This window comes from Colius striatus, chromosome 7, assembly GCF_028858725.1.
Source record: "Colius striatus isolate bColStr4 chromosome 7, bColStr4.1.hap1, whole genome shotgun sequence".
Classification (NCBI taxonomy): domain Eukaryota; kingdom Metazoa; phylum Chordata; class Aves; order Coliiformes; family Coliidae; genus Colius; species Colius striatus.
The window spans coordinates 43073102-43095174 of record NC_084765.1 but is presented as its reverse complement, the minus strand read 5'-3'; the positions used below and the strand labels follow the sequence as shown (position 1 = coordinate 43095174).

Sequence of the window (22073 nt, the reverse complement as noted above, 5' to 3'; positions counted from 1 at the left end):
AGCAGTTCTGCGCTGCCCCTCCCCCCCCGCCCCGGAAGCAGCTGCGTGTGCGCGGGCGGAGCGCGGAGGGCGGAAGCGCTGCGGCGGCAGCACAGAGGGTCCGGCGCCGCTCCCAGTCCTCGGCCTCCGCCGCACCCACCATGGGCACCCGCGACGACGAGTACGATTATCTCTTCAAAGGTAACGGCTGCGCCGACTCAGCCCCGCGGCAACCGGAGGGGTCACCTTGTGGAGGGGAGGGGAGCCGCCGCCGCCGCCCCAGCCGGCGCCCGGGGAAGCCGCGGGCCAGGGGCCTGCCCCGGCGGGCGCTCGGGGAGAGGTGCCCGCGCCCACAGGCGGGTCGGGGCGGGGGAGGCCTCGGCGTGGCGGCGGCTGCGCCCAGCCGGGCCCGGCTCGGCTGTGTCTGGAGGCTGATGGCCGAGGAGGCCGTGCTGGGCGTCGCTGCTGGCTCCAGAGCCCCGCGGGCTCCGGCCGCGCCCTCGCCCCGAAATGTCACGTTTGGGGAGGTTTCCGTGGCGTGTCTGTGTCGCGTCCAAAGCTTCTGCTCCGTGTACAGGCCGACGCGACGACCGGCACGCTGGAGGGGCGAGCAGAGATCGTTAGTGGGGTTGCCCAAGGTTGATAAGGACTACTTCCTTTTCTAGTTGTTAAATGGGACTGTAAAGTCATCGGGTTATGTACTTAGCGTTGGTAGATGATGCAGCTAATCTAGTAAAGTACTGTTATTCACCACCTTCTGTATTCTGAGCCCTTGGTGAGGGGTGAATGTTTTAGCAGGAGGTTGGACTGTTTGGTCCATGGAGGTCCCTTCCAACCCCCTGTGGCTGTAGCTGCTGTTTCACACTCAATGATCTTGCCTGGCACCCAGCAGACAGGGGCAGGAATACCTTATTGTCTTGGACTGATGCCCCTACAGCAGCAAGTTGGATTAAAACTCTGCAGGTTATCCTTAAGTCCTCAGCTTTCACTCCCCATGGAGTAAAATACCAGCTGCTGTAAAGGTTCATAAAGCCTGCTGTGAAACACTTACGGAAGGTGTCTGTCCAATTTGTGGGAATCCTGCTGCACAAGCAAGCAAAGTACTGTGAAAAATTGTCATTTGTTGTTATATGTCATGGTAAATTGGAATGTAGGATTGGCAGTGTTTCTTGTTGTGTTGTAATGGCGAGTGACTCAGTGCTTGTTATCACGAAACTCAGGTAAAGGAAAACCATCAGTGACTTCTTTTCTGTACCCTTAAGTTACTGTAGCAGCTTTGAAGAATTACATGGTTTTGTTGCCTGTTTCATCTAATTGCCACGTGAAAAGTGGCCCTGTTTCTAACTATAAATTAGTCACCCATACCAATTTTCAAATCAAATCAGGAAGTACCAAGAAGGGCTTCTCTTCTCAACTTGCGGCTTTGGCAGGGGCCTCGTTGTAGTTTCGTTGCATCAAGCAATCCTACTGCGCTTCCTTACACGTACAAGTTATCAAAACCATTGCATTACCTCTGCTTGTTCATACAGTTGTGTCAGTATGTTTGTTATTAATGTTTTAGCTATGAAGGCCTGGGAATATCAGTGATTCAGAGTTGGGACAAGTCATATCTTTTATTAGACATGCTTTCTTATGTAATTGGGATATACTTAAGTTGGGATGCACTTGCATAGAGAAATTCAAAGCTAGTTTGATTGATTGTCGCTCCTAAAGCTTTTTGTGTTTAGATTAGTTAATAGAAGCTGTTGGGAGTGCAGGGAATGCTGTGAAAATGGTGTGGAGATGAGCAGTTCGAGCTGTGCAAAGCTAAAGTAGACTGCAGGGAGTTGATGCAATGTCACATAACTGGGATTAATGTGGCAGCTGAAATAACAAATGCAGAGTAATTCAAATCATGGAAACTTTTGTGGCTTCCCAAAGGCGATGGTGGTTCTAAACAAGCTGTCACTGCTCTGGAATGATCTTGAAATGGTTGCAAATAGTTCACTGAAAGGAATGTCTCTTTACCAGGCACCAGGCAAAAAGTCAAGAGGTAGGAAAAACTCTTGGGAAAAAAAAGAAATGAGAGCTCAGGGAGAACATGATGTTTGACTTTGAGACATGAGCATCATGGGGATTTAGGGGAAATGTAGACAGGACACTTGTACCATTTTGAGAGGCATGTTGTAGAATTAAAAGAGGGAGGAGGGCATCAAAGTAATCAGGAGAAAGACCTACTGGATTCATATCCCTTCTACTGAAGTGATGTACAACTTAAAACAGGGAGTGATGAAGGCAAATAGGGAAAGTTTCTACTGTTTGTCATAATTTCTCTGGGTATTTGTAATGCTTCTTTTGTTGAGCAGCAGGTGAAAACAAAAGGACATGAGGTCTCTTAGAATGGTGTGCAGAATTTGGAGTGATGTTTTGCCATAAATCAAACAAATCAGCTTGAAAGACTGCACAAATTTATAGAGAAAGAAAAATGTCTGTTGAGGACATTGTAACCATCACACTGAAGGCAAGTCTGAAGGTATTGCTTGTTTGAAGATGCATGGGCTTGCTAGAACAGAGATTAGCCTGTTTGTTCTGTTACACATACTATTTCTCAGCCATCACTTCTTGACAATTACAGTAGGTGTGGGTCTGTAAGGACACTTAAAGCAGTAGGGGAGTTTGCCTGGGTGTAGGAAGTTGAAGGGACGTGGTAGGTTGGTGGGACTGAGTTCAAAGTTCACCTTGGTTTAAAAGAGTCGAGTGATGTTCTTTAGTCTAGCTGTCTTTTACTGCTCTAGAGTTCAACTGTCTGACTCTGCTGATGAGTGCAAGCAGAGTCCACCTATGCAGTGCTACAATAAAATCCCAGTACCTGTTACAAAATACCCCTCTCCCGACTCTATTGCAACACTTCAGCACATGCTAAAGCCTAAGCTTAGCTTTTAAAAAGACAATTTGGTGATTTCTCCTTGTCCAGTTATCTTTGTGTTCTTCCATACTTTAGCTGAGAGCAGTGCCTGCTGTTCTTAGCACTGCACTTGAGAAAACATGAGAGTCCAGTTTGTAGAAACCTTGTCTAATTTTAATGGGAGGAAAATGTAAGTATGATATGAGGATATGACTTTATTACTTCCTGCATTTATGCCAAGCTTAATATATTAACTTTTTACTCGTTTTGATTAAAGCAATACACTTGCAGTAGATGAATAGTTATCAAAGCTACCCTCACTTGTACATGTCTTCTGTGTTTTCTATGAACAAAGCTCAAGAGAATTATGCACCTTGACCATCTGTGACTCTGGGTTTGGGGTCAAACTTCTTAGACATGGACCTTACTCATGGTGACAGGAAAAACTCCAGTTTCGGCTATCTGCTTCCTGCTTTGCATCAGCTTTTTGATGTGGAGGAGATGCTCTGAAACTGAACAAACTCGATGGCTTAGATCTTGGAAAACACATTTTGGTTAGAGAACTTTGTAGGGAAAAGAGCTTGCAAGACACTCAGGTTTTGCAATGTTCACAAGCCCTCGGCCTTCACTGCATTAGATGTGGTGGCACTTGGCTTCCCTCTTGGTCATTCCTACAGCAGCACTGAGTGGCACAGCTCTGCTCTCCATACAGTGTGTGCAGGTGATGAATGGCCCCTGCTCCATAGTGCTGTTGAGATGTCCTGTTCCCTTTATGATAGGAAATGGGTGAATAAAACAGGGGAGGCACAGGTGAGAAGAGATTCATATACCACATGCTTGTGTTAGGTTTATCACCAGCTACCTACAAGCTGTATAATTGGGTCATTTTTCATGTTTCCTTTAACTTCAGCTGAGGTAGGCAAGAGGAGGTGTTCATCAGCAGGTTCTTCTGGGGGTCGTGAGGATGTGTCCAGGCTCTCTATTGTTGTGCCTCTTAGCAGCAGAGCTCAAAGCAGAGACAAGTGGTTTTAGACATTGTAATTCCTTAGCACTGGTGTAGTTGTTTTAAACTGTGTGATATGTGACTTGTGTAATAACTTCTGCTGTAAGACAATCCAGGCTAGTGATGCAGGACATTCAATTTTCAACCTGATTAGGTTATCAATAGCATATTTAATGAGAAATTTACCAAAAGTATTTTAATGAAGTTAGAGATGTGACAAACATTGGGTGAGTGAGCTGGGGTGTTGGTGAAAAATTAATAATGCTTTTGTGGCTGTACTTATCCAGATTGCTTTTCACACCACTTAGGAAACTTAATTCTTATTTTGGTCTCCTAGGGAAATAAAACTGGATCTACAGAATAAATTTATACAGTGGTGTGGACTTCATACTCTTCTTTGTTTTTGCCTCTCCACCACGTTTGTCTAAACCTTTGTGGTGGTAAATGCTGTAGAGGATCATTGATTTAAAGCACATGATTGCAAGTGTTGCACTGGTACATCATGGAACCAAGAGTGATCTGCCTAGTAGTAGTCACTTCAGCAGGACAGCCACTTCCATGCCTTTCAGGACAGGCCAAAGTGCATCTCTCTGTGAAGCTTTCTAAGGTCCTGCTCCTGTAAGGGAAGTGCTGGACCAAAGGTTATTGATGGAGGTTTTCAAGAATAGGTCTCGTAGATGAACTTGCTTTAAATGTTGTCAGCAGGAGCAGGGAGGCGATCAGCGCCCTGGACTCAGCTTTGCTGAGGCTGCACCTCCAGTACTGTGTCCAGTTTTGGGTCCCTCTCTACAAGAGGGACATGGAGGTGCTGGAGAGGATCCAGAGGCAGGTACCAAGCTAGGAAAGGATTTGGAGCTCATCTCATGTGAGGAAGGGCTGAGGGATCTGGGGCTGTTCAGCCTGGAGAAAAGACAGCTCAGGGGAGACCTTATCACTCTCTACAGCTACCTGAAAGACAGCTGTAGCCAGGCAGGGGTGGGTCTGTTGCCCCTAGTAATAAGTAATAGAACAAGAGGAAACAGCCTCAAGTTGCACCAGGGAAGGTTCAGGCTGGATGTGAGGAGGAATTGCTTTGCTGACAGGGCTGTTGGGCACTGGAACAGCTGCCCAGGGAGGGGCTGGAGTCATCGTCCCTGGAGGGATTTCAGAGCTGGGTGGGTGTTGCACAGAGGGCAATGGGCTGGTGATTGATAGGGCTGGGATAGAGGCTGCACTCCATGAGCTTAAAGGTCTCTGCCAGTTGAAATGATTCTATGAAGTATTTTCTCTAGACCTTCCTCCTTCCAGTGGTGATGTAGTAAAGGAATTTGCTGATGATGTGAGTTGGGTGGGATAGGGGGAAAGTTGGAGCACAGAACTCGTGGGGTCCGTGCAGATGAGGGCTGCAGCTCTCCAGATGAGGTGGGATTCAGGATGGAAGGTTTTATACCTGGAATCTTGAAGGAGTTTGGTATAGTAAAGGTTTGCCAAACTTAACCTAGAAGAATTAGACTTGATCACAGGCAGACTGTGCCATCAAGGTGATGTGGTCAGGTAAAGGTAATTCCAGCTCCAGGCATGCCTAGTAGAGGTGGAAGTATTAAAGTCCCTGTCATGACGGGGAGTTCTTGCCTAGAGTGATGTATGCAGTACTTCTCAGTGTGTGGAAAAGAGACTGAAAAACTTGTAGGGGAGATGTTTGGGGAAATGGAGTCTGTTTATAAGGAAATATTTGAGAAGCTGGCTTATTTAGCTAGCAGAACGAAGCCAAGAGAAGTAGTAGCTTTCTGTAAATACCCCAGTGTAAACACCACGGGGAGCAGCAACTCATAAGCTAATGGATGGTGCTGGCACGTGAACACCTCCACCGACTGACCACTAATTCCTTCTGAAAATTAGAAGGCAATTTCTCACCAATAAGAGTGAGTTTCTGGAAGAAAACCCTAATAAAAGGGTGTGTGCAGGAACAATTAGTTTTAACATGGAACTAGATAAGGTCATTTCCCTCCCAGAAGCTGTTTGCCTGGGACTCGGCAATCCAGGGTCATTCCTACTGTATTTCCATGCTGAGAGTGTGACACATGGGAGTAGTCTGTAGCATGAAATATCGAAATTAGATGGTTTGATAAGGAAAGCAAAATTAATAGGACAGTTGGAGTGGCTGTTGAAGCTGTTTCAGTTCATAATTGTATTCAAAGAGCGGTAGGTGCTCAGACTGGCAGAAATGCGGGAGGTGTGAGGCGTCTCAGGCTGACATGGCAAGCTTTTCTGGTGTCCCTGTTCAAGAGGAGCTGCAGTGGCCCAATTAAGTAGAGGAAATAGCTGACTTCAAGGAGGAAATTCTAACATTTTCCCTTTTTAGTTGGAACATATTAATCTGGTGCTGGAAGTCATTCAGAACATAAGCAGCATGGGATTCAGACAAGGTAAGGGGAAAAAAGCCTGTCAAAGGAATTAAAACAATCTGTCTGCTTTGAAATATGCACTGAACAACAAAATATGTTCCAGGGGAATACTTCCCAGGTGTATGATGTGTCCTTTTGGGAAAAGGAAGTTATGTATGTATATTGCTTTTACTGTTTTAGAGAGGCTTTTGGGTGCTGCCAAAGTTAATGCTGGGTGAAGGCAGGACTGAGGTGTGCAAAGGAAGTTGACAACTTTTGCCTCCTAGAAGCTTGTCTGTAACACGTCCCAGGGAGTACAGATATGATGTCATTTAAAGCTGTGGCCTGAACCTGCCAAAACAGCATTGAAGAATGCACTGGCCAGTGAAAGAGGAAAGTTGTGGCAGTTTGACAGGCGGTGACAATGCAATTAGGTGTCCTGTCCCCTGCACTCACCTCATTCTGGTTTAACATCTCAGGTTTAGCATCTCCAGTACCGGCAGAGCTGAAGGCATAGAAGGGTGCTGACCTGTCACGTAGGAAGGCAGAATCCTGTTTGCATCCAGCATCCATGCTTACCCCCTGCCTGTGATCTGTGTAAACAGAGCTGCTCCCTGCTTCGTGCAGCCTCTGGAGCTTGGCTGGCTGTGTGCTGAGTCAGCTGGCAAAGGGAGCTGGAAGGTGTTGATTTTGATGAGGTGTTCTCCACGAGGCCACGTTTAAAGCTAGCATTTGCTGCAGTTTGTGTTTTATAGAGGATATTTAAAAGGTGCTGCTCTGCCCTTAAAATCAGAGGAAATCCCATTGGCCAGAATTGTTTTGCATTATTTAAATGAGAGATGGTGTTAGAGGGCTGCTGTACAGCGTGGCAGCAGAAGGGAGTATTTGCACTGCTAGACTAAGACTCAGTGGGGGGTTTCTTATGTGCTTGAAGTATGTTTGATGTGTTCATCCCTCTGTTGTACCACACAATCTCTAACGCTGTGTTGTCTTTAACTGTTAACTGAGCAAGTATTTCCTTTTTATTTCCAAAACAAGCAAAGCCACCACATTTTTTCCTCACCTGAGCATGCACTCCTTTGCTTTGATTCAGTGACAAACTTAAAAGTTACCAGCCTCTCAAGAATATGACTCATCCCCTTTCTCTTCCATTTCCTTGTGTTACCAGCTCCGTACCTTATCTTTGTTAAGGGCGTAAGATTGTCCCTAGAGGCTCCTGTTGGTGTGACTCAGGGATGTGAATGTGTTTTCCTCCAGTGGCCTGTGTCTTGCTGTAGTGAGTTTTAAGTTACACTTGCTGAGTTGCAAGGTGCAAGTTCATTGCAGGGTATTGCAACAAATCCTCGTGATACTTTTCTTCTTGCAGGAGCTGGACTTTAAACCGCCTGTCAGTCTCTTGTCAGGCATAGCTGAACCCTTCCAGTTAGTTTGCTTAGCACTGGGGCTGTGATGAGTCAAGCTGAGCTGGGGAAGGAGGAGTGGACAGCGATTTGAATTCTGAGGCCCCAGCAGCATTTTGGAGCCATTTCAGGGTCTGGCCTGAGTCACAGGAGCAGTGGGGGACTGTGGAAGGGCAGAGTGCTGTGCTTCAGCTAACATTTTCAACTGTCCATCAGGGTAATGGTGGGCCTGTGGGTTTTAGTTCTTTTTTTTCTGTTCACCAATTTTTCTGCCCCAGTGGGGAGCCCCCCTTCTGCAAAGGTATGCAAAGTGTCAGATGCAGGTAGTCTGCTGCTTGCCCTGCGTTTTGGGCTTCCTCTGCAAAGCAGATTTCAGTTGTGTGGTATGGATGTCTCTGCTTTGTTTCTTAGTTCTAGTGTTTCTACCAGGATGTGAAATCTAAATGGTCCTTGGCTTTTGCACTGACAGCCACATATATTCTCCCTGGAGAAGGGGTGTTCTTCCATCTTGAGCAAAGGAGACTGCAATGTAACAAGTAGAAGCCAAGTCTTAACATCACTTCAAAATGCTGGTGAATGTGGCAGCTCTAGTTCTCTAGAAATACCAAGACTTGGACAGTAGATCCATGCCGAGGGTGGTGGTTTTCCAATTCCTTTCCTTCATGCTTCATTCTAGAACATAAATGTTTATTGCAAGTGATTGTCAATGTATAGCCTACATCTGGAATCTGATTCTCGTGTCATTTTTGTCTTGTAGTTGTACTTATTGGAGACTCTGGAGTAGGCAAGAGTAACCTTCTGTCTCGATTCACTCGCAATGAGTTTAACTTGGAAAGCAAAAGCACCATTGGAGTAGAGTTTGCAACAAGAAGCATTCAAGTTGATGGCAAGACAATAAAGGCTCAGATATGGGACACAGCAGGGCAGGAGCGATACCGAGCTATAACATCAGCGTAAGTGACAGCTTGTGTGGCTGAAGAGAAGCTTTTGCTGAGGAGGGTGATTTTGGACCTTTCCAATTCCTCAGGAACTGCAAACAGGGGGTGTTTGTATTTGATTGTGCAATATCCAAAGGAAGCTTAAATGTTATTCATCCCAGAAACTTGATATAGCGTGTCACTGCACAAACTGTTTTATTTCTCAGTGTTCTCCTGATGTGTGACTGGAAGCATTTCAAGCCTAGAATGCAAGGGCTTTGAGAGACTCATTTCAATGCATTTGATAAAGTATTATCAGTGTTCATGGAGCTTTTATCAGTGGTAACCTAAGACCAGAAACCCTCCTGCAGCAGCAAGGAAAGACTGCTCACTTTGCATGGAAAAACAGCATAGCAAAAGCTGGATTTAAGTACGGCTGGAGGTACTTGTGGCGTGGGAGAACACAGCCTGTTTCTTTTTGAATGCATGACTGTGCCTCTCTCTGGTCTGAAAGGGGACCAGCTGTGGCCTTTGTAAAGGGAATAGATCAGGTTGACATATTTATGATCCAGTGAGTCATTCTAAAGTCTATTGCTATGAGCTGTGCCCATACTCCACCCACAGTGATGGGTGGGAGAGGCTTTCCAGGAGTGAATCAGGGGTTGGAGGTGACTGTAGCTCCCCACTGATTCCAGAGCTCCACTTTTGAGATGCAGAGTTCTCCCCAGAAGCATGGGGTTTGGCTTACCCCCTAGACTCTGAGCTCTCGTGTCTGCTCTGCCGATCCTGGGGCATCACCCTAGCCTAGATGCTCCATTTGACAGCTTCAGGTCCCACGGAGTCTGCTTCTGGATATTTCTTTTTGTACAGCTGTCAGTAATAGCTGTTTCCCATTATCGCACAGTAACTTGTCACTTTCAGTCCTGATGTTTCTTGCTGGTTCTCTAATGTGTCTCTTCACCCTCAGGTACTACCGTGGAGCTGTGGGGGCATTGCTGGTGTATGACATAGCCAAGCACCTTACTTACGAGAACGTGGAGCGATGGCTGAAAGAGCTGAGAGACCACGCTGACAGTAATATCGTCATCATGCTAGTGGGAAACAAGAGTGACCTGCGCCACCTGAGAGCAGTGCCTACAGATGAGGCCAGAGCTTTTGCAGGTTGGTGAACTCAGAATTCACTTCCTAGTGCTAACTGTTTGGGGATCCACCTGCCTGGTCTTAGATACACAAGTGTGCTGAAGGGAGGGGAAAAAGAATGCTGCTGCTGTTGTTCCTCGGTGTCACATGCTGATGTTTGCCTCTCCAGTCAGAAAGGATGCCTTGTAGAAAGTGCATGCTGATGTGCTTTCAAGAATCAGCCAGACGAACCTGAAGATTTTAAACCAGAATTTTCTCTTGCCTGTGCATTGCTCTTGTCACAGAAACAGTGCCTATGGCTTTAGGTTTGAGTTTCTTGTATGGAGGTAGCTTTGCACCTCTATATTGCCTTCTTTGTACCAGCTGATCTGGAGCCCAATGCAGATGCCCATGGCTGAACAGACTTCTGTTAAACTGCCTTTTCTCACAGAATTAAGATCTGGGGAAAAGTATTTCCAGTTTGTGTAAACCCTGCCTTGTTGACAACCGAATTTCTTTCATCCAAGGGAATAGCTGGGTTTCTTACATTGAGGCTTGTTGAAGCTGCCTTTGCAGAGTTGATGGCCAGTGAAGATCTCTGCCTGCAGGTGCAGGACTGTCATTCACCCAGCACTGGACTGATCCCTGTGCTTGGGGGTGAGTGTAAATTCTAACAGGGGTGATGGGTGGTGTTGCTTTCAGATCATGTGAGGGTGAAAAACCAGCAACCTTTTACACTTCATATCCATGTGTCTCATCAGGAAGGCTACAAAGATAATGTGGTACAGAAATTCTTCCGGATAGGAAACAGGTATGTGATGTACCCCTCTAATTATAGTATTTCTGTCTACACAGAGAAGAATGGTTTGTCATTTATCGAGACATCTGCTTTAGACTCTACAAACGTGGAAGCAGCTTTCCAGACTATTCTGACAGGTGAGTCATCTAGTGCTTTGTGTTTCAAGGGGTGAGGGCAGAAGGCTGCTCAGATATGATGCAAATAGGCATTTCTTTGCCTGTAAAGTGTTTAAAATTTTACTATTTAATCATTCTTCAGAGCTGTAAGATTTGGAGTCTAGTTTCAAAGTGTCACAGTTGAAAGGCCAACCTTGAACTCAGGAATGAATCACTTTGCTCTGCCCCAGGCCAGCCTGGTTTATGTTTCTGTGTGTGAGAGTGCCCATGGGAGAGAACTGCTTCATGCAAGCATCAAGTTAAAACAGCCATTGCTTATCAGAGGACAAGTCAGTCTTGTTTGTTTCCATTTTTAATGGTGACCATAGCAGTTGCCAAGGGAAAAGGGATGAAAGAGTAGACATCTCTCCTTTGAACAACTCTGCTGCCTGTAGTCTGAGAGGAAGCAACTCCTGTGCTGCAAGGGCAGTCCTGGAAGGACTTTTGGCCTCTAACATGTGATGGCAGTGAGTGCTGCATTTTTTATGCTCTATGGATAAAGTTTCCTTTCTTGGTTACACCTTTTAGATACACAAAATTCTTGAAGACTCTGAGACACTCAACTACAACTACCCTGGGAACCTTAATTTAACCATGGCTTGGAAAGGAAAGGGTAGCAATTCATAAATTGGTGTGGAAACCACTAGCTGACATGTCTATTGCTGTGTACCCCATCAGCTGTAGCCAGGGGTACACAGCAGTACAGCCAGCTGCAGCGAGACAGCAGGGAGGTGTGTGGGTTTTGAGCTTTCAGCATTCCCACCTTTGGCAAATGCCTCTCTAAATCTCTTGTCTGGGCCTTCAAAACATCTGAGAGACTCCTCTGTGCTGGAATGTTTCTCTTGCTCTAGGTGCACCAGGCAGTCTCTCTTTTCTCTGGGGATCTCCAACGTGTTTCTCAGTTGCAAATTTGAACTCCCTCCTTCCCAACATAGCATGTGCCAGGCTATGTGATGTGTGTGGTGTGAGCAGCAGCCCTGCTGCTCAGCTCTCTGTCTCTGTTAATCAGATCTCCCTGCTGTGATGTTGGCACCTGGTTGGTTCTAATTTTCCTCTTTGCCAGCTAATTTAGACTTTCTTTTAAAAACAACCCTAAAAATGACTTGTCAGCCATACTGGACCATGCAGGTAAGGAGGCAGCTGGGAAGTTTAGTGTAATAAAAGCATAAATTCTGCACCATTTCGTGAGTGGTTTGGAGTCCTTCATGAGCATCCTGTCAGTGGAGAGGATTGTGAGTCTGCTGGAGTGTTGTCTGCTTATGTCCATCTGTTTCTTGTCTAATCCTTAGTTGTAAGAGGCCTCTAAGTTCTTGTTCTATTGTGTGTTTTACACAGTGGGCTCCTGAGCTGTACTGCTCCTGTCCATATACTAGCAGAGAGGTCAGTGTGTCTGTGTTAGATGGATAAGCAGTGCATAGGGATGCTTGTTGTCTCCCTGCTTCATACACTGCTGACACTAGGACTTGTTCATTTCCTCTTCAGCTGAACCAGTTCCCTTTTAACTTCAGTGGAGTCATTTGGTTGTAATTCAACGTTGCACAAATTAAAAAAGAGAGAAGTTATGTTAGCTTATGCATTTACTCCCTCCGTGACTAATGCCATCAGAGGGTGGATGGCTAAGGAGTGGCTGAGTGTGATGGTATCTGGGACATCTGCTGGGTTTCCTGTTTTCTGCACCTACCTAAAGGCAATCCTGTCAAAAATGCCGGTGAGTTTGGGCCTGGATTTTTCAGGAGAAATACATTTTTGCTGGTCACTTGTAACTGCTAAAACCCGAAACTTCCTCCTTTGTGCCCGTGTCCTTGGTAGCTCCTCTCCTCTCAGGAGCACCTAGGCTGAGGTCAGTCTCTGGCTAAACGTGCTCTCTGTCATGCAGAACAGCCAGCCTTGCTGCTGGGGCACTTGGGTGAAGAAGTTAATTAAATTTCATACTTACTTACCAGCGTTAATAAAATAGAACTGGAGATAGCTCAGACATTGTTTATTACCTCCCAGAGTGGTCACGGCTGATATAAACTGGTCACTTAATTGCCCCCCCATCTCCTGTTGGGCCATTCTGTGCTCTAACAGTGATATTGAAGAGGTGGAAAGTTTCCTATGTGCCCTGGGCTGCTGCCTTACTTCCCCAGAGCTGTGTGCTGCTCAGACAACACGCTGCTGTTGCCATGGGGAAGCAGTTCACCTCTTGGGCACAGGCTGGGCTGTTCCTTTATCTCCCTTCACATGCTTCCAACAGTACCTTTTATTCCAGGAGCTATTTTGGATTCTAATTTGCAGAGTTTGGGTTTTTCTGGTTTATGGGTGTTTGTAAGGGAAAGCAGTCTGTAATAGGAGAAATGATTAAGGCTTGTCCTTGGTGGACTCTGCCAGATTGCTGAGGCTGTTGCTTTTCTTCAAATGTCAGTGTGCCCTGCATGTTGCTGTGACAGTAGTTTGGGTAAAGAGCTCCTGGGTGTGCGGGCAGGATCCCTATTCAGGAGGGGTTGGTTCAACTGTGCTGGAAGAAACTCTTCTGCTGATTAGTGGGCACGTGGCTCCCTCCAGACAGGAGCTCCTGTTTCAAGGAGATAAAGATGAAGTAAATAATACATTAGCAGCAGGTTGGCTCCATCTCAGTTGTGACTGGCATGCTAAGGACCAGTGTTCTGCCAATCAGCTCCTCAATAACACTTCACAGCTGGCTTTTTCTGCTAATGATTTGCTTGGAAGGAAAGAGGGGAACAGTCCTGAGGAATGTGGCTTTCAGAGTGACCCTGAAGAATCACGGACAGTCTTGTATTTGGCACAGCTGCCTCCGAGCACAGTGCCTGCAGGTAGAATGCTCCCTGGCCTGGGAGGAAGTAAGGTGGTAAAGCCAACAGGAGTGGAGGTGGCTGACAGGAGCAGAGGGGCAGGGCACGCTGCTGCACCAGCTCTGCTGGTATTGCTGGGAGCATTGCAGACACCCCAGCCTGCTCCCAGTGGCTTTCACACAGCCTCTCCTGAACAGGGCGTCCTGACTAAGGTCTGTAGCAAAGCTTTCTCCAGCCTTACTGAAACTGGTCTCGTTGGGACAGTGATGGAAACTTGTAAGAGCACTTCCCTTGGAGGTGTAGCTGGGTCTATGTGAAGTATATCCACACCTAGATTCTCAGAATAAGCTGCTTTGAATAGATGGCTTTGGGCAGGGAAAATAGCAATCCATTGTAGCTAGCACAGCCTGAGTGTGTGATCTGCTGTTGTTACAGGTGGAAGAAGGGGGAGGAAGCTTTTCCCTCCCTGTGTTATAAAGAACTTTTAGAGGAAGGTGTATCTTACTCCTAACGGGCTTCTTGTCCCGCTGTGGATTCCAGATGAGGCTTGGGGGGACCTTCTTCTTCTTTCCTGTAATGGTCCCTATCCAAATGCTTCTGTTGCAGGATGTCTAGACTTCAAGGGCTGATTGTTGTACACACAAAGCTGCTTTGTATCATCTGGCAAATAGGAGAGACTGGCATTATAATCCCAGGCACTCTGAGCATTCACAGCAGGATAAAGCACTCTTAAAGTAAACTGGAGTCTGCCTCTATTCCCTGCCTGGCTCTGGGCTGTCTGTTTCCCTTGCTGCATTTGGCTGCTGTTTCATCTCTAAGGAATCCCATCTCCAAGGAGACAGCATCACAGAGCATTAAGATCAAAACAGAGAAAAAATCTAGGGATTTCCTCTTGTTAGCTCTGTACACCTGAAAGTGAATGAAACGCCGGTGCAGGCTGAGCACACGGACACTGGCCAAGCTCCTCCTGAGCAGCAGTGTCACTTCTTCCCAGCCCTCTTACAGTGCAGGCCTGTCTGACACAGTTACCAATTATGCAGTGAGACACTCTGCTGAATGTGCTCTTAATAAGGTCTCATTCAGTTCCTGAGCAGAACATAAAGTGTGGTGTCTTCATTAAACAGCCCACGTCTTCATTAGCCCGGCATTCCCCTGTGCTGGCTGGTTTTGGTGCGGGCTTTGCTGCAGGGGGGTTTGCCCCAGCCAGAGCAGGTTTTGGCTGCTGCCATGGCAGCTGTGTGTGGTGAGTGTGCAGCTCATCCAGGGAAAGGCAGGGCTCACCCATTGAGGCTTTGGGCTGTGGCTCCACAAAGGTGTTTGCTGCAGAAGAGGGAGAGGCAAAACTGAGCAACAAAGCTGGGGTTGCTGTGAAGAAAAGGAAGCAGCAGAGCTGATAACTGTGATCTTAGGACTGCTGGGGAGGCCCAGCACTGTCTTCCCAGAGTCAGAAGGGATAGACCCTTTACCAGCAGAGCAATCAAAACTGTTGAGATTGGGTTTAAGGCTTCAGGGCTGTCTACAGATGATCTTTGGTGTAAGATGAGGATGTTATACAGAGGACACTCTGTTGCGAGTCCTCGCTTACCAGGAGTGGAGGAAGAGTGTGACAGCTCAGGGTAAGGACTAGTGTGAGCCTGTTCAGGAGGTTCTCTGGAAACTGAGGCTGCTGATGGAGAGTTACCAGTAACAAAGGTGACAAGAGCCTTCTCCCATGAGGAGCGGGCAGTGTTCTGCCCTTGGAGGCAGACTGGCTGACTGCCCTGAGCTAGGCAGAGTAGTGGAGCAGGAAACTCGTCCTGAGGAATGCAGAGCAGCTCTCTCCCAGCTGTGCTCCTCCCACCCCTGCACACAGGCCCCGCTGTACCTCTCCAGTGGCCGGCCACAGGGCAAAGCTGATCCTTATCTGCAAATTCCCAAGCTCTCCAAGGCCTTAACTTGTGAAGTTGTTTCTGTGTCAGACTGTTGGAAAGAAGAGTGAACTCAGGAGATGCCGGGATCAGAAAACCCCGTTCAGTGTGCAGCTCTTGTTTAGCGGCCTCTGGCTTGATCTGTAACTCAATGCATACCTCAGATCCATTTTTCTGAACAGTTTATCCCTGCCTGAGCTGTCAGTTTGGAGGCCCAGAGACAGATTCTGGCCAAGCAGCACTTGCAAAGGCTCATGTTACTTGTACAGTATCTGCACGAGAGGTTTTTGTTTTGCCAGCAGTCCCGTGGATGTGTGCAGCCCCGCTCTGGCTCTTCCTTGGGGACACTTGGCCACTGTTGGTGTTGGCAGATTAAATCAGTGCAGGCTTGTGGCATCAAGGGCAAGGTTTCCAAGCCTTGTTTGTCAGGGCTGCTCTGTAGCTCCTCGATGTGACAATGGGAAGAGACGGCAAAAGCGGGCGCTTGGGCTGCAGTCAGCCCTTGGCAGCAGACAGACCTCTCTGCACACGGCTGCTCCATTTCCAGTACTCGGATGATGTCAGGATGTGCGCTCAGCAGCAGCTCATTAAACTTCTGAATGAAGACCACTCACTAATGACAAGTTCCAGGTGGAAGAGACAGTGTCTTGGTTTGGAGTCAGACGAGGTGTGTGTCAGGACAGTTGTTATCCAGCTGATGAGAGAGAGATGTTAGACCTCCAGAACTTGGACATTTGTTTTGTTTGGGCAGAGCTGTTTGTGAGCTGTGCTCTGCAGGAGGAGGGAAGTGCAGCCATGCTTGTCTTCTGCAGCCCAGGCTTATCTGAACCCTTTTGGCAGGGCAGCGAGCTGGGGAGTGGGGGGCATCACCTCCCTCCCTCAGGGCTCTGCTGGGCTGCTGTGTAGAAGTTGTGATGTCACCATTCGCGAGTTCCCCACAAGCTATTTTTGGTAGCCTTTATTTCCTTTCTGGGGGTGAAGTGCTACACATGCTGCACTTTTTCTTCTGTGCAGCTGAAGGAAGTGTTTTTGTCGCTGCTCTGTGTACAGCACGTGCCATCAGCCGCTAACAAATGCCAGGGAAGTGGGCCAGGCTGTCGGTGCAGGTGTGCAGTGCTGCCACTTGGCACAGGACAGGACTTTAACCCACACCCTCCAGTTTATGCTGGAATTTCTTCACCTGGAGGCCTCGTTTCTTCTCCATAGTCTTGAAGTTCAGCTGCACTAACCCAGTGAGGTTTTGTAAAGGGTTTGGTGCTGCTGAGGGGGGGCGAGTCTCCCCTTCAAGGCCCCAATCAACCTTTTCTGAAGGTTTAAAACCACTTGGATGCTAGGGAAGGGATTATATGTGATCAGCGTGCTGGGAGAAGGGAGATGGCCCTGCAGTGCTATCAGGGAGAGATATCAGAGCAATGCTGAGTGGCTCTTTAATCCCGCTGTTGCCCGTGGATACGTCAGCAAACGTGCGGCCGCTCTCCCGGGAGCCTTGAGAACCATCAGAAGGAACCGATGGGGCTCACAGTTTCTGATTCCTAGCAAAACAAGTTGTGGCTAACTCTTAAGGGAACTGAAACAGTTGTTAAAAACCTCATTTCTTTTGCAAAAATGCCTTTTTTTCCCCACCTGATTATAGAAAGCATCAGAGTTGATGTTGTGACAGCTTCGGTGCATTAACTGTACAGCTCCTAAAACTCTGGGAGATCCTTCTGTATTTGCTGCCCAGTTTCCCCCGGGTGTAACTGTCTGACGGTGTTTTGCTCTTTCTCATCTTCCAGAGATCTATCGTATCGTTTCCCAGAAGCAAATGTCCGACAGACGTGAAAACGATATGTCTCCAAGCAACAACGTGGTTCCCATTCACGTCCCTCCAACCACTGAAAACAAACCAAAGATGCAGTGCTGTCAGAATATATAGAGTTGTCCTTTCTTTCCTAACAGGCTGTGTATATTCCCCAGGTCCAAGATTGAAATATATTTGTAATTCTCGTGGTTACTTTCTCGTGTTTAGTTACTGCGTATTCTGAAGTTCTCCACGTCTCAAAACACTTTTGATTTCGGTGTTTATAAATCTATTGCTTCTGTGTGGCTGCAGTATTTTCCTGGTTTTGGTTCAGCTGAGTTGTTTGGAGCAGATCTGGTCTCGCTCCAACGCGACTCCAGCTAGTCAGAGCCCAGACACCTCTCGTGAGCACTTGAGGATGTTGTTCTGCTCCTCACGAAACTGTTACCGTCGGGTGAAGTAGGGAAGTCTCTCTGGGCAGGATAACCTTTCCGTGTCTGAAGGTGTTGATACTGCATCTAAAGCTTGATGAAATGCCCGTTGCTCTGAAGTGCAATTTTAATGTAAGTTAAATGTTTTTGGCCACATCTCCAGATTGTCAAGTTAAGGATTTTCTGGATAGAACATCACGGGGGAGAAAAGCGAATTTCTTGCCAACATGCAGCAGAGTTCTTGCTACCTGTGAAGGAGCTTCTGTGGTCTGGCACCTGCTGCAGAGGAGGTTGTGATGTGAGGCTGAGCTGCTGGGAGGCTGTCGGGGGGATGCTGCTGGGACTCCCTCGGGGTAGCTCTGGGGAGGAAAGCAAAGGCAGGAGCTGCACAAGTGATGCTGGCTCACCCTGGCACCGTGTTTGTGTGCTGCCCCGGCCTCGGCGGCGCTGGTGGTATTGGGATTTGAGGATGCCTTTTGTCTTTCTTGGTACACAGACTTGAAGGGTGTTGTCACCTATTCTGTATCACAGTTAATAACAACGTGCCACATCTCTTAATGTATTCAAGCACTCGAGTCGATGAACCGATGACTTCCACCGTGTGGTCGTAGTTTTCAGCTCTGTTTCATCCAGTGTTTTCAAATGACTCCAGTGGTTTTTGGTATCTGCTCTTCTAACAAAACCATCTGGAGTAGTTTTGATACTGGATGCGTTCCTTCTGTGGTCTGTTTCTTGGATGAGCTTGTTCAGGGATCCGTGACCCGTGCCTTCTGTCGCTGCACCCGCTGCGTCCCCTTCCCAAACACGTCATGAATGCTGAGAGTGGGGAGGGGGCTGTAGGCACTGAATTTCTGTGCTATCTGAAAGACTTGTTTGTGGTGTAACTGCCTGCAGTTATTTATGCAATCCCAGGGAAGCAACTGATGGCGTGGGGATGTTTCTCAAACCCTTGATACGACCCCCGTGGAACCTCTGGGTCGGGATGGGCACCACCAGCCGTGTTTCGTACCCAACCCTTGTCTCGCGGTGCTCATGATGTGTGAGGCACACGGAAGGCATTGCTGTAGTCGCTCACTTGTTCTTTTCATCCGTTTCTCCTCCTGGTATCAGTTCTGAAGATGCTATTTTGATCTGTTTGTAAATTACTTTGTATTTTATGCATGTACTGTACTTTGATTCATTATTTTTTTAGATTGATTTAAAATATATTCATCCATTGATTCTAATAAAGAATTACAGGGGACAGCTTGGTGTGGTGTTGGGTGCCCTTCTTGGGAGAACGGGGATTTGACCTAAAGGTTTGAACTTGCTGGAAGCTTCTTGGAAGAGGCTGTGAGGAGGTGAGAGTGCCCAGAGAAGGAACTGGAAGGGTCACATAATGCAGTTGCCACTGCATTTGCTCAGATGGAGCCTGTAGCTTCAGTGTCCTGCTGAAGACGAGGGGCAGAGGAGCCTGGCTGCCAGGGAGCAGTGAGAGGTGTCCCTGCGGCCTCCTGGTCACCCAGTGCCTCTGGGACAAAGGCCATGCAGGGCCTGGGAGCGTTGCAGGGAGGCTGAGGCGTGCACCTGAGCCGGCGCTTACTGCGGGAGCCGTTCCCACAGTGCTCCCTTGGGCCAGACCGGCTCATGCTTTGGAATTAACCAGATCACTGGGGCAGCCAAGGTCTGAACTTGCCAACTGGAAACGCAGCACGAGTTTCGCTTTGCTCCCTTTTGTGATTCATGTCTGCAGGCGGCTCGGCTGGGCTGTCACCCTGGGTTTGGGTCCCTGTGGGCTTTGCACAATGCTTCCTGTGCCAAATGCAACGGCCATGGAGCCCGGGAGAGTGGGAGAGGCTGTGGGGGCTGAGGCTGCCCCCGTCGGTGCTGATAGACAAAGGCAGAATTCTTAACCTTTATTTCCCCCACCAGAGTTTTCAAGTTAATAATCACAAAGCAGGCCTTAGGAACTGCTGCACCAGGGAACATAACATTGTCATGCAATCGTTTCTAAAGCCTCAGTAGGCTGTTGAACTGAATGGTGCATGCACAGATGTGACTTCTGACCCGTCTGAGCTTTGCCTCTTGTTCCAGGCTTTGTGCTTCCTTTTTCCTGACCAAGCCCCACGCCGTTGTGGCAGCACATACAGCTGGCCCCAGGCTGGCTGACACTCCTGGGACAAGAAGGTACTTCCCAGGGTGGTGGTAGAGAAGCAATGCACTGTTACTCCGTGGGATCACTGACCCATCCAGGTGTTGTTCCCCTCCAGCTGCTCCACTCTTCTCTGGAATTGGCTTTACTTCTGTACTGAAGTGTCTCTCCTCCACTAAGCAGGAGGCAACTGCTTATAGCAGATACTGCATTTGGGCTCTGAAATGAGCTTTCTGAGGTTCTGGGAACTGTATAATGCCTCCACATTGGCTTCACTTGCCAAAAGCTTTTGCTATCAGCTACGTATTTGAAAGTCCCAACCTTAACAATTGCGAAGCGGGTCAGCAAGCGCCGGTGGCTCTGGTGTTGGATGAGAGCTGAGGTTCTGCCTTATGCAGAAAGGACATGGAATTCTGCTGATTTAAAGACATTTTTATTAAGCTAGAATGACTTATTCTAGCAGTTCAAGCCTGATGAATTTCCAGCCTTAAATAGCTTATTGAGTGTGGCTTGTCAAATAAGAAGATTACAGGCTGGGCTCCACTTAACAAGATTTTTAGGAATATGAAGCACAGATACTGAAAAAGCTTCACCCTGTAGCAGTGCACTGCCCTGCCTGGGAGCCTGGAGGTGTGTCTGCTGCACGTCTGTGCCCGTGATTCATTGACTCAGCTCCCTGGGAGTGCTGTCAGTGCTGCCCAGGGCCCTGGCTCCTCCCTGGAGGTGGGTGATGGGATTGGCCTCCGGTTCCCCCCCTGGAGGCAGGACCCCAGTAGTGGCACAGAGCCCTGTCGCAACACGCTGAAGTGCAGCATGTGAACAGCAGACCTGGTGTGGGCACTCACTCCAGGCTGCTCTGTTGGTGTGCAGGAGCTCAGCCAGGGCTCCAACCTTAACCTGCTGAGCAACTGTGAGAAAGACTCAGAGCCAGATACCTTTTGTTTTAAAGCTTGGGCCAAACTGAAAACGAGCTCCAAATTGCAGTCTGAATTACAGCATTGGCTTTGCTGAGAATTCCTTTGATGCTGGCTGGTGAGCCTGATGCCTGTGGCATTTTCTTGTTGAGGGGGACAGCCCCTTCGTGGGCAGCCCCATCACCTGCAGGGCTTGGGCCTGATTTCAAATGAGAACATTTGAGAAGTATGCATTGAGAGAAAGTCCATTTATTTTGTACAAGGCAGAACACCTTTGCACAGTGAACAAATATATTACAAATCTGTCTTGCCTTATAAAAGTATTGCCACTTGGTGCCCGTTTCCTAAGCTAATGTCCCAGAAGGCAATTTTTCTGTTGGGTTTTCATTTGACTGATTGATTTTGGTGTGTTTGTGGTTTTTTTTCCTGTTAAGCTCTGTGGTTTGGAAATCCAGCTTTGAAAATACAAAACCCCAAACAAAACCGACTTGAGCACATCCTCTGCTCTCTGGAGCCTCATTGCAAACGCTGGTCAGGCAGCAGCTGAGACTGCTGTGCTGGGTGTCAAGGTAGGCCTCCACCAAGAGTATTCCTTCTCCAGCTGCCTTGCTCGTGGTATTTCTGAGGTAAGTCTTTCCATGTACATAAAATATATTTCTCCTGGCCCTACAAACTAATTGCTTACATCTCAAGTAAGGCTGTCCTGGGAACTGCAATTGCTGTTGCTGAGCAGTCACTGCCCCCATGCACACATGCAGCGTTCGTGGAACTACCTACGTGCTACCCCACAGCATGGAAAGCTGCAGCTCCAGAGGCCCAAGGGAGCTCTGGGCTCGGCCCCTGGTTGCACAGGGAGGGGGTTGGGGGCCATCCCAGGCACTCAACAGGGCCTCAGCTCCTCCGGGATGCTGCCAGGGGCTCCGAGTCCTGAGACAAGGGCTTGAGCCCAGCTGCAGGCACCCAGCTGAGCCCCTGTGGGTTGCTCCTGATCTGCCTCAGAGCCAGAGGGCTCCTCTGCCCAGCCCCTGGACCAGCAGGTTCTGTGAGTGACGATGCTTTGAGCCACTGACTGGGACTAGTTTTGTTCTCTTTTACTTCCGTCAGACTGGTGAATGTGCAACAGAACTTGTTCACACGTCAGAGGCAATCGACCTGCTACTTCTGCGTTTGCCTACTAAAATTACATACTTAATCAGTTACTACTTCATGCTCAAAATCTACAAGGAACTGCTTAACAGCAAGTATTCTACTTTCTAGGTCAATAAAGGCTATAAAAAGAAGTCGTGGTGGCTTAGTCCAAAACTTTACCGTGGGGCCCAACCCCTTGCTAATTACTTCACAGACAGCTGCTGAGAAAAGAAAACCCAGTTTCAGCTCCATTTAATGACGTTTCAGGTGGAATCATCAACGGATCAAGTTGCACTACATGGTAATGCACATCAAATTAAAGGGTGGTGTCGATGGCATGCTGTAAGGGGATGGGGATGAGGTGGCTCGTG

General features: G+C 47.9%; 1 protein-coding gene across 2 annotated transcripts; it reads left to right on the top strand.

Moving 5' to 3' along the window:
• The first annotated feature begins 33 nt into the window (after nt 1–33).
• RAB11A (RAB11A, member RAS oncogene family) lies at nt 34–21551 on the top strand. 2 transcript variants are annotated; one of them, XM_061998977.1, is made up of 5 exons: nt 34–180; nt 8387–8582; nt 9514–9707; nt 10521–10601; nt 17094–17311. In XM_061998977.1, exons 1-5 carry the CDS (start codon nt 141–143, stop codon nt 17231–17233), a joined length of 651 nt encoding a protein of 216 aa, XP_061854961.1. In that variant the 5' UTR covers nt 34–140; the 3' UTR covers nt 17234–17311. The 2 variants fall into 2 exon arrangements, with proteins under 2 accessions (XP_061854961.1, XP_061854960.1); XM_061998976.1 differs by lacking the exon at nt 17094–17311 and adding an exon at nt 21009–21551 and having other exon boundaries at nt 53–180.
• The last annotated feature ends 522 nt before the right edge of the window (nt 21552–22073 follow it).

Excerpts from the sequence above, each read along its gene's own strand:
- RAB11A (XM_061998977.1), top strand. The coding sequence starts at position 141 with ATGGGCACCCGCGACGACGAGTACGATTATCTCTTCAAAG. Across the intron at positions 9,708-10,520 it reads TGAGGCCAGAGCTTTTGCAG|AGAAGAATGGTTTGTCATTT; the intron begins GTTGGTGAACTC and ends CTGTCTACACAG. Across the intron at positions 10,602-17,093 it reads TTTCCAGACTATTCTGACAG|AGATCTATCGTATCGTTTCC; the intron begins GTGAGTCATCTA and ends CTCATCTTCCAG.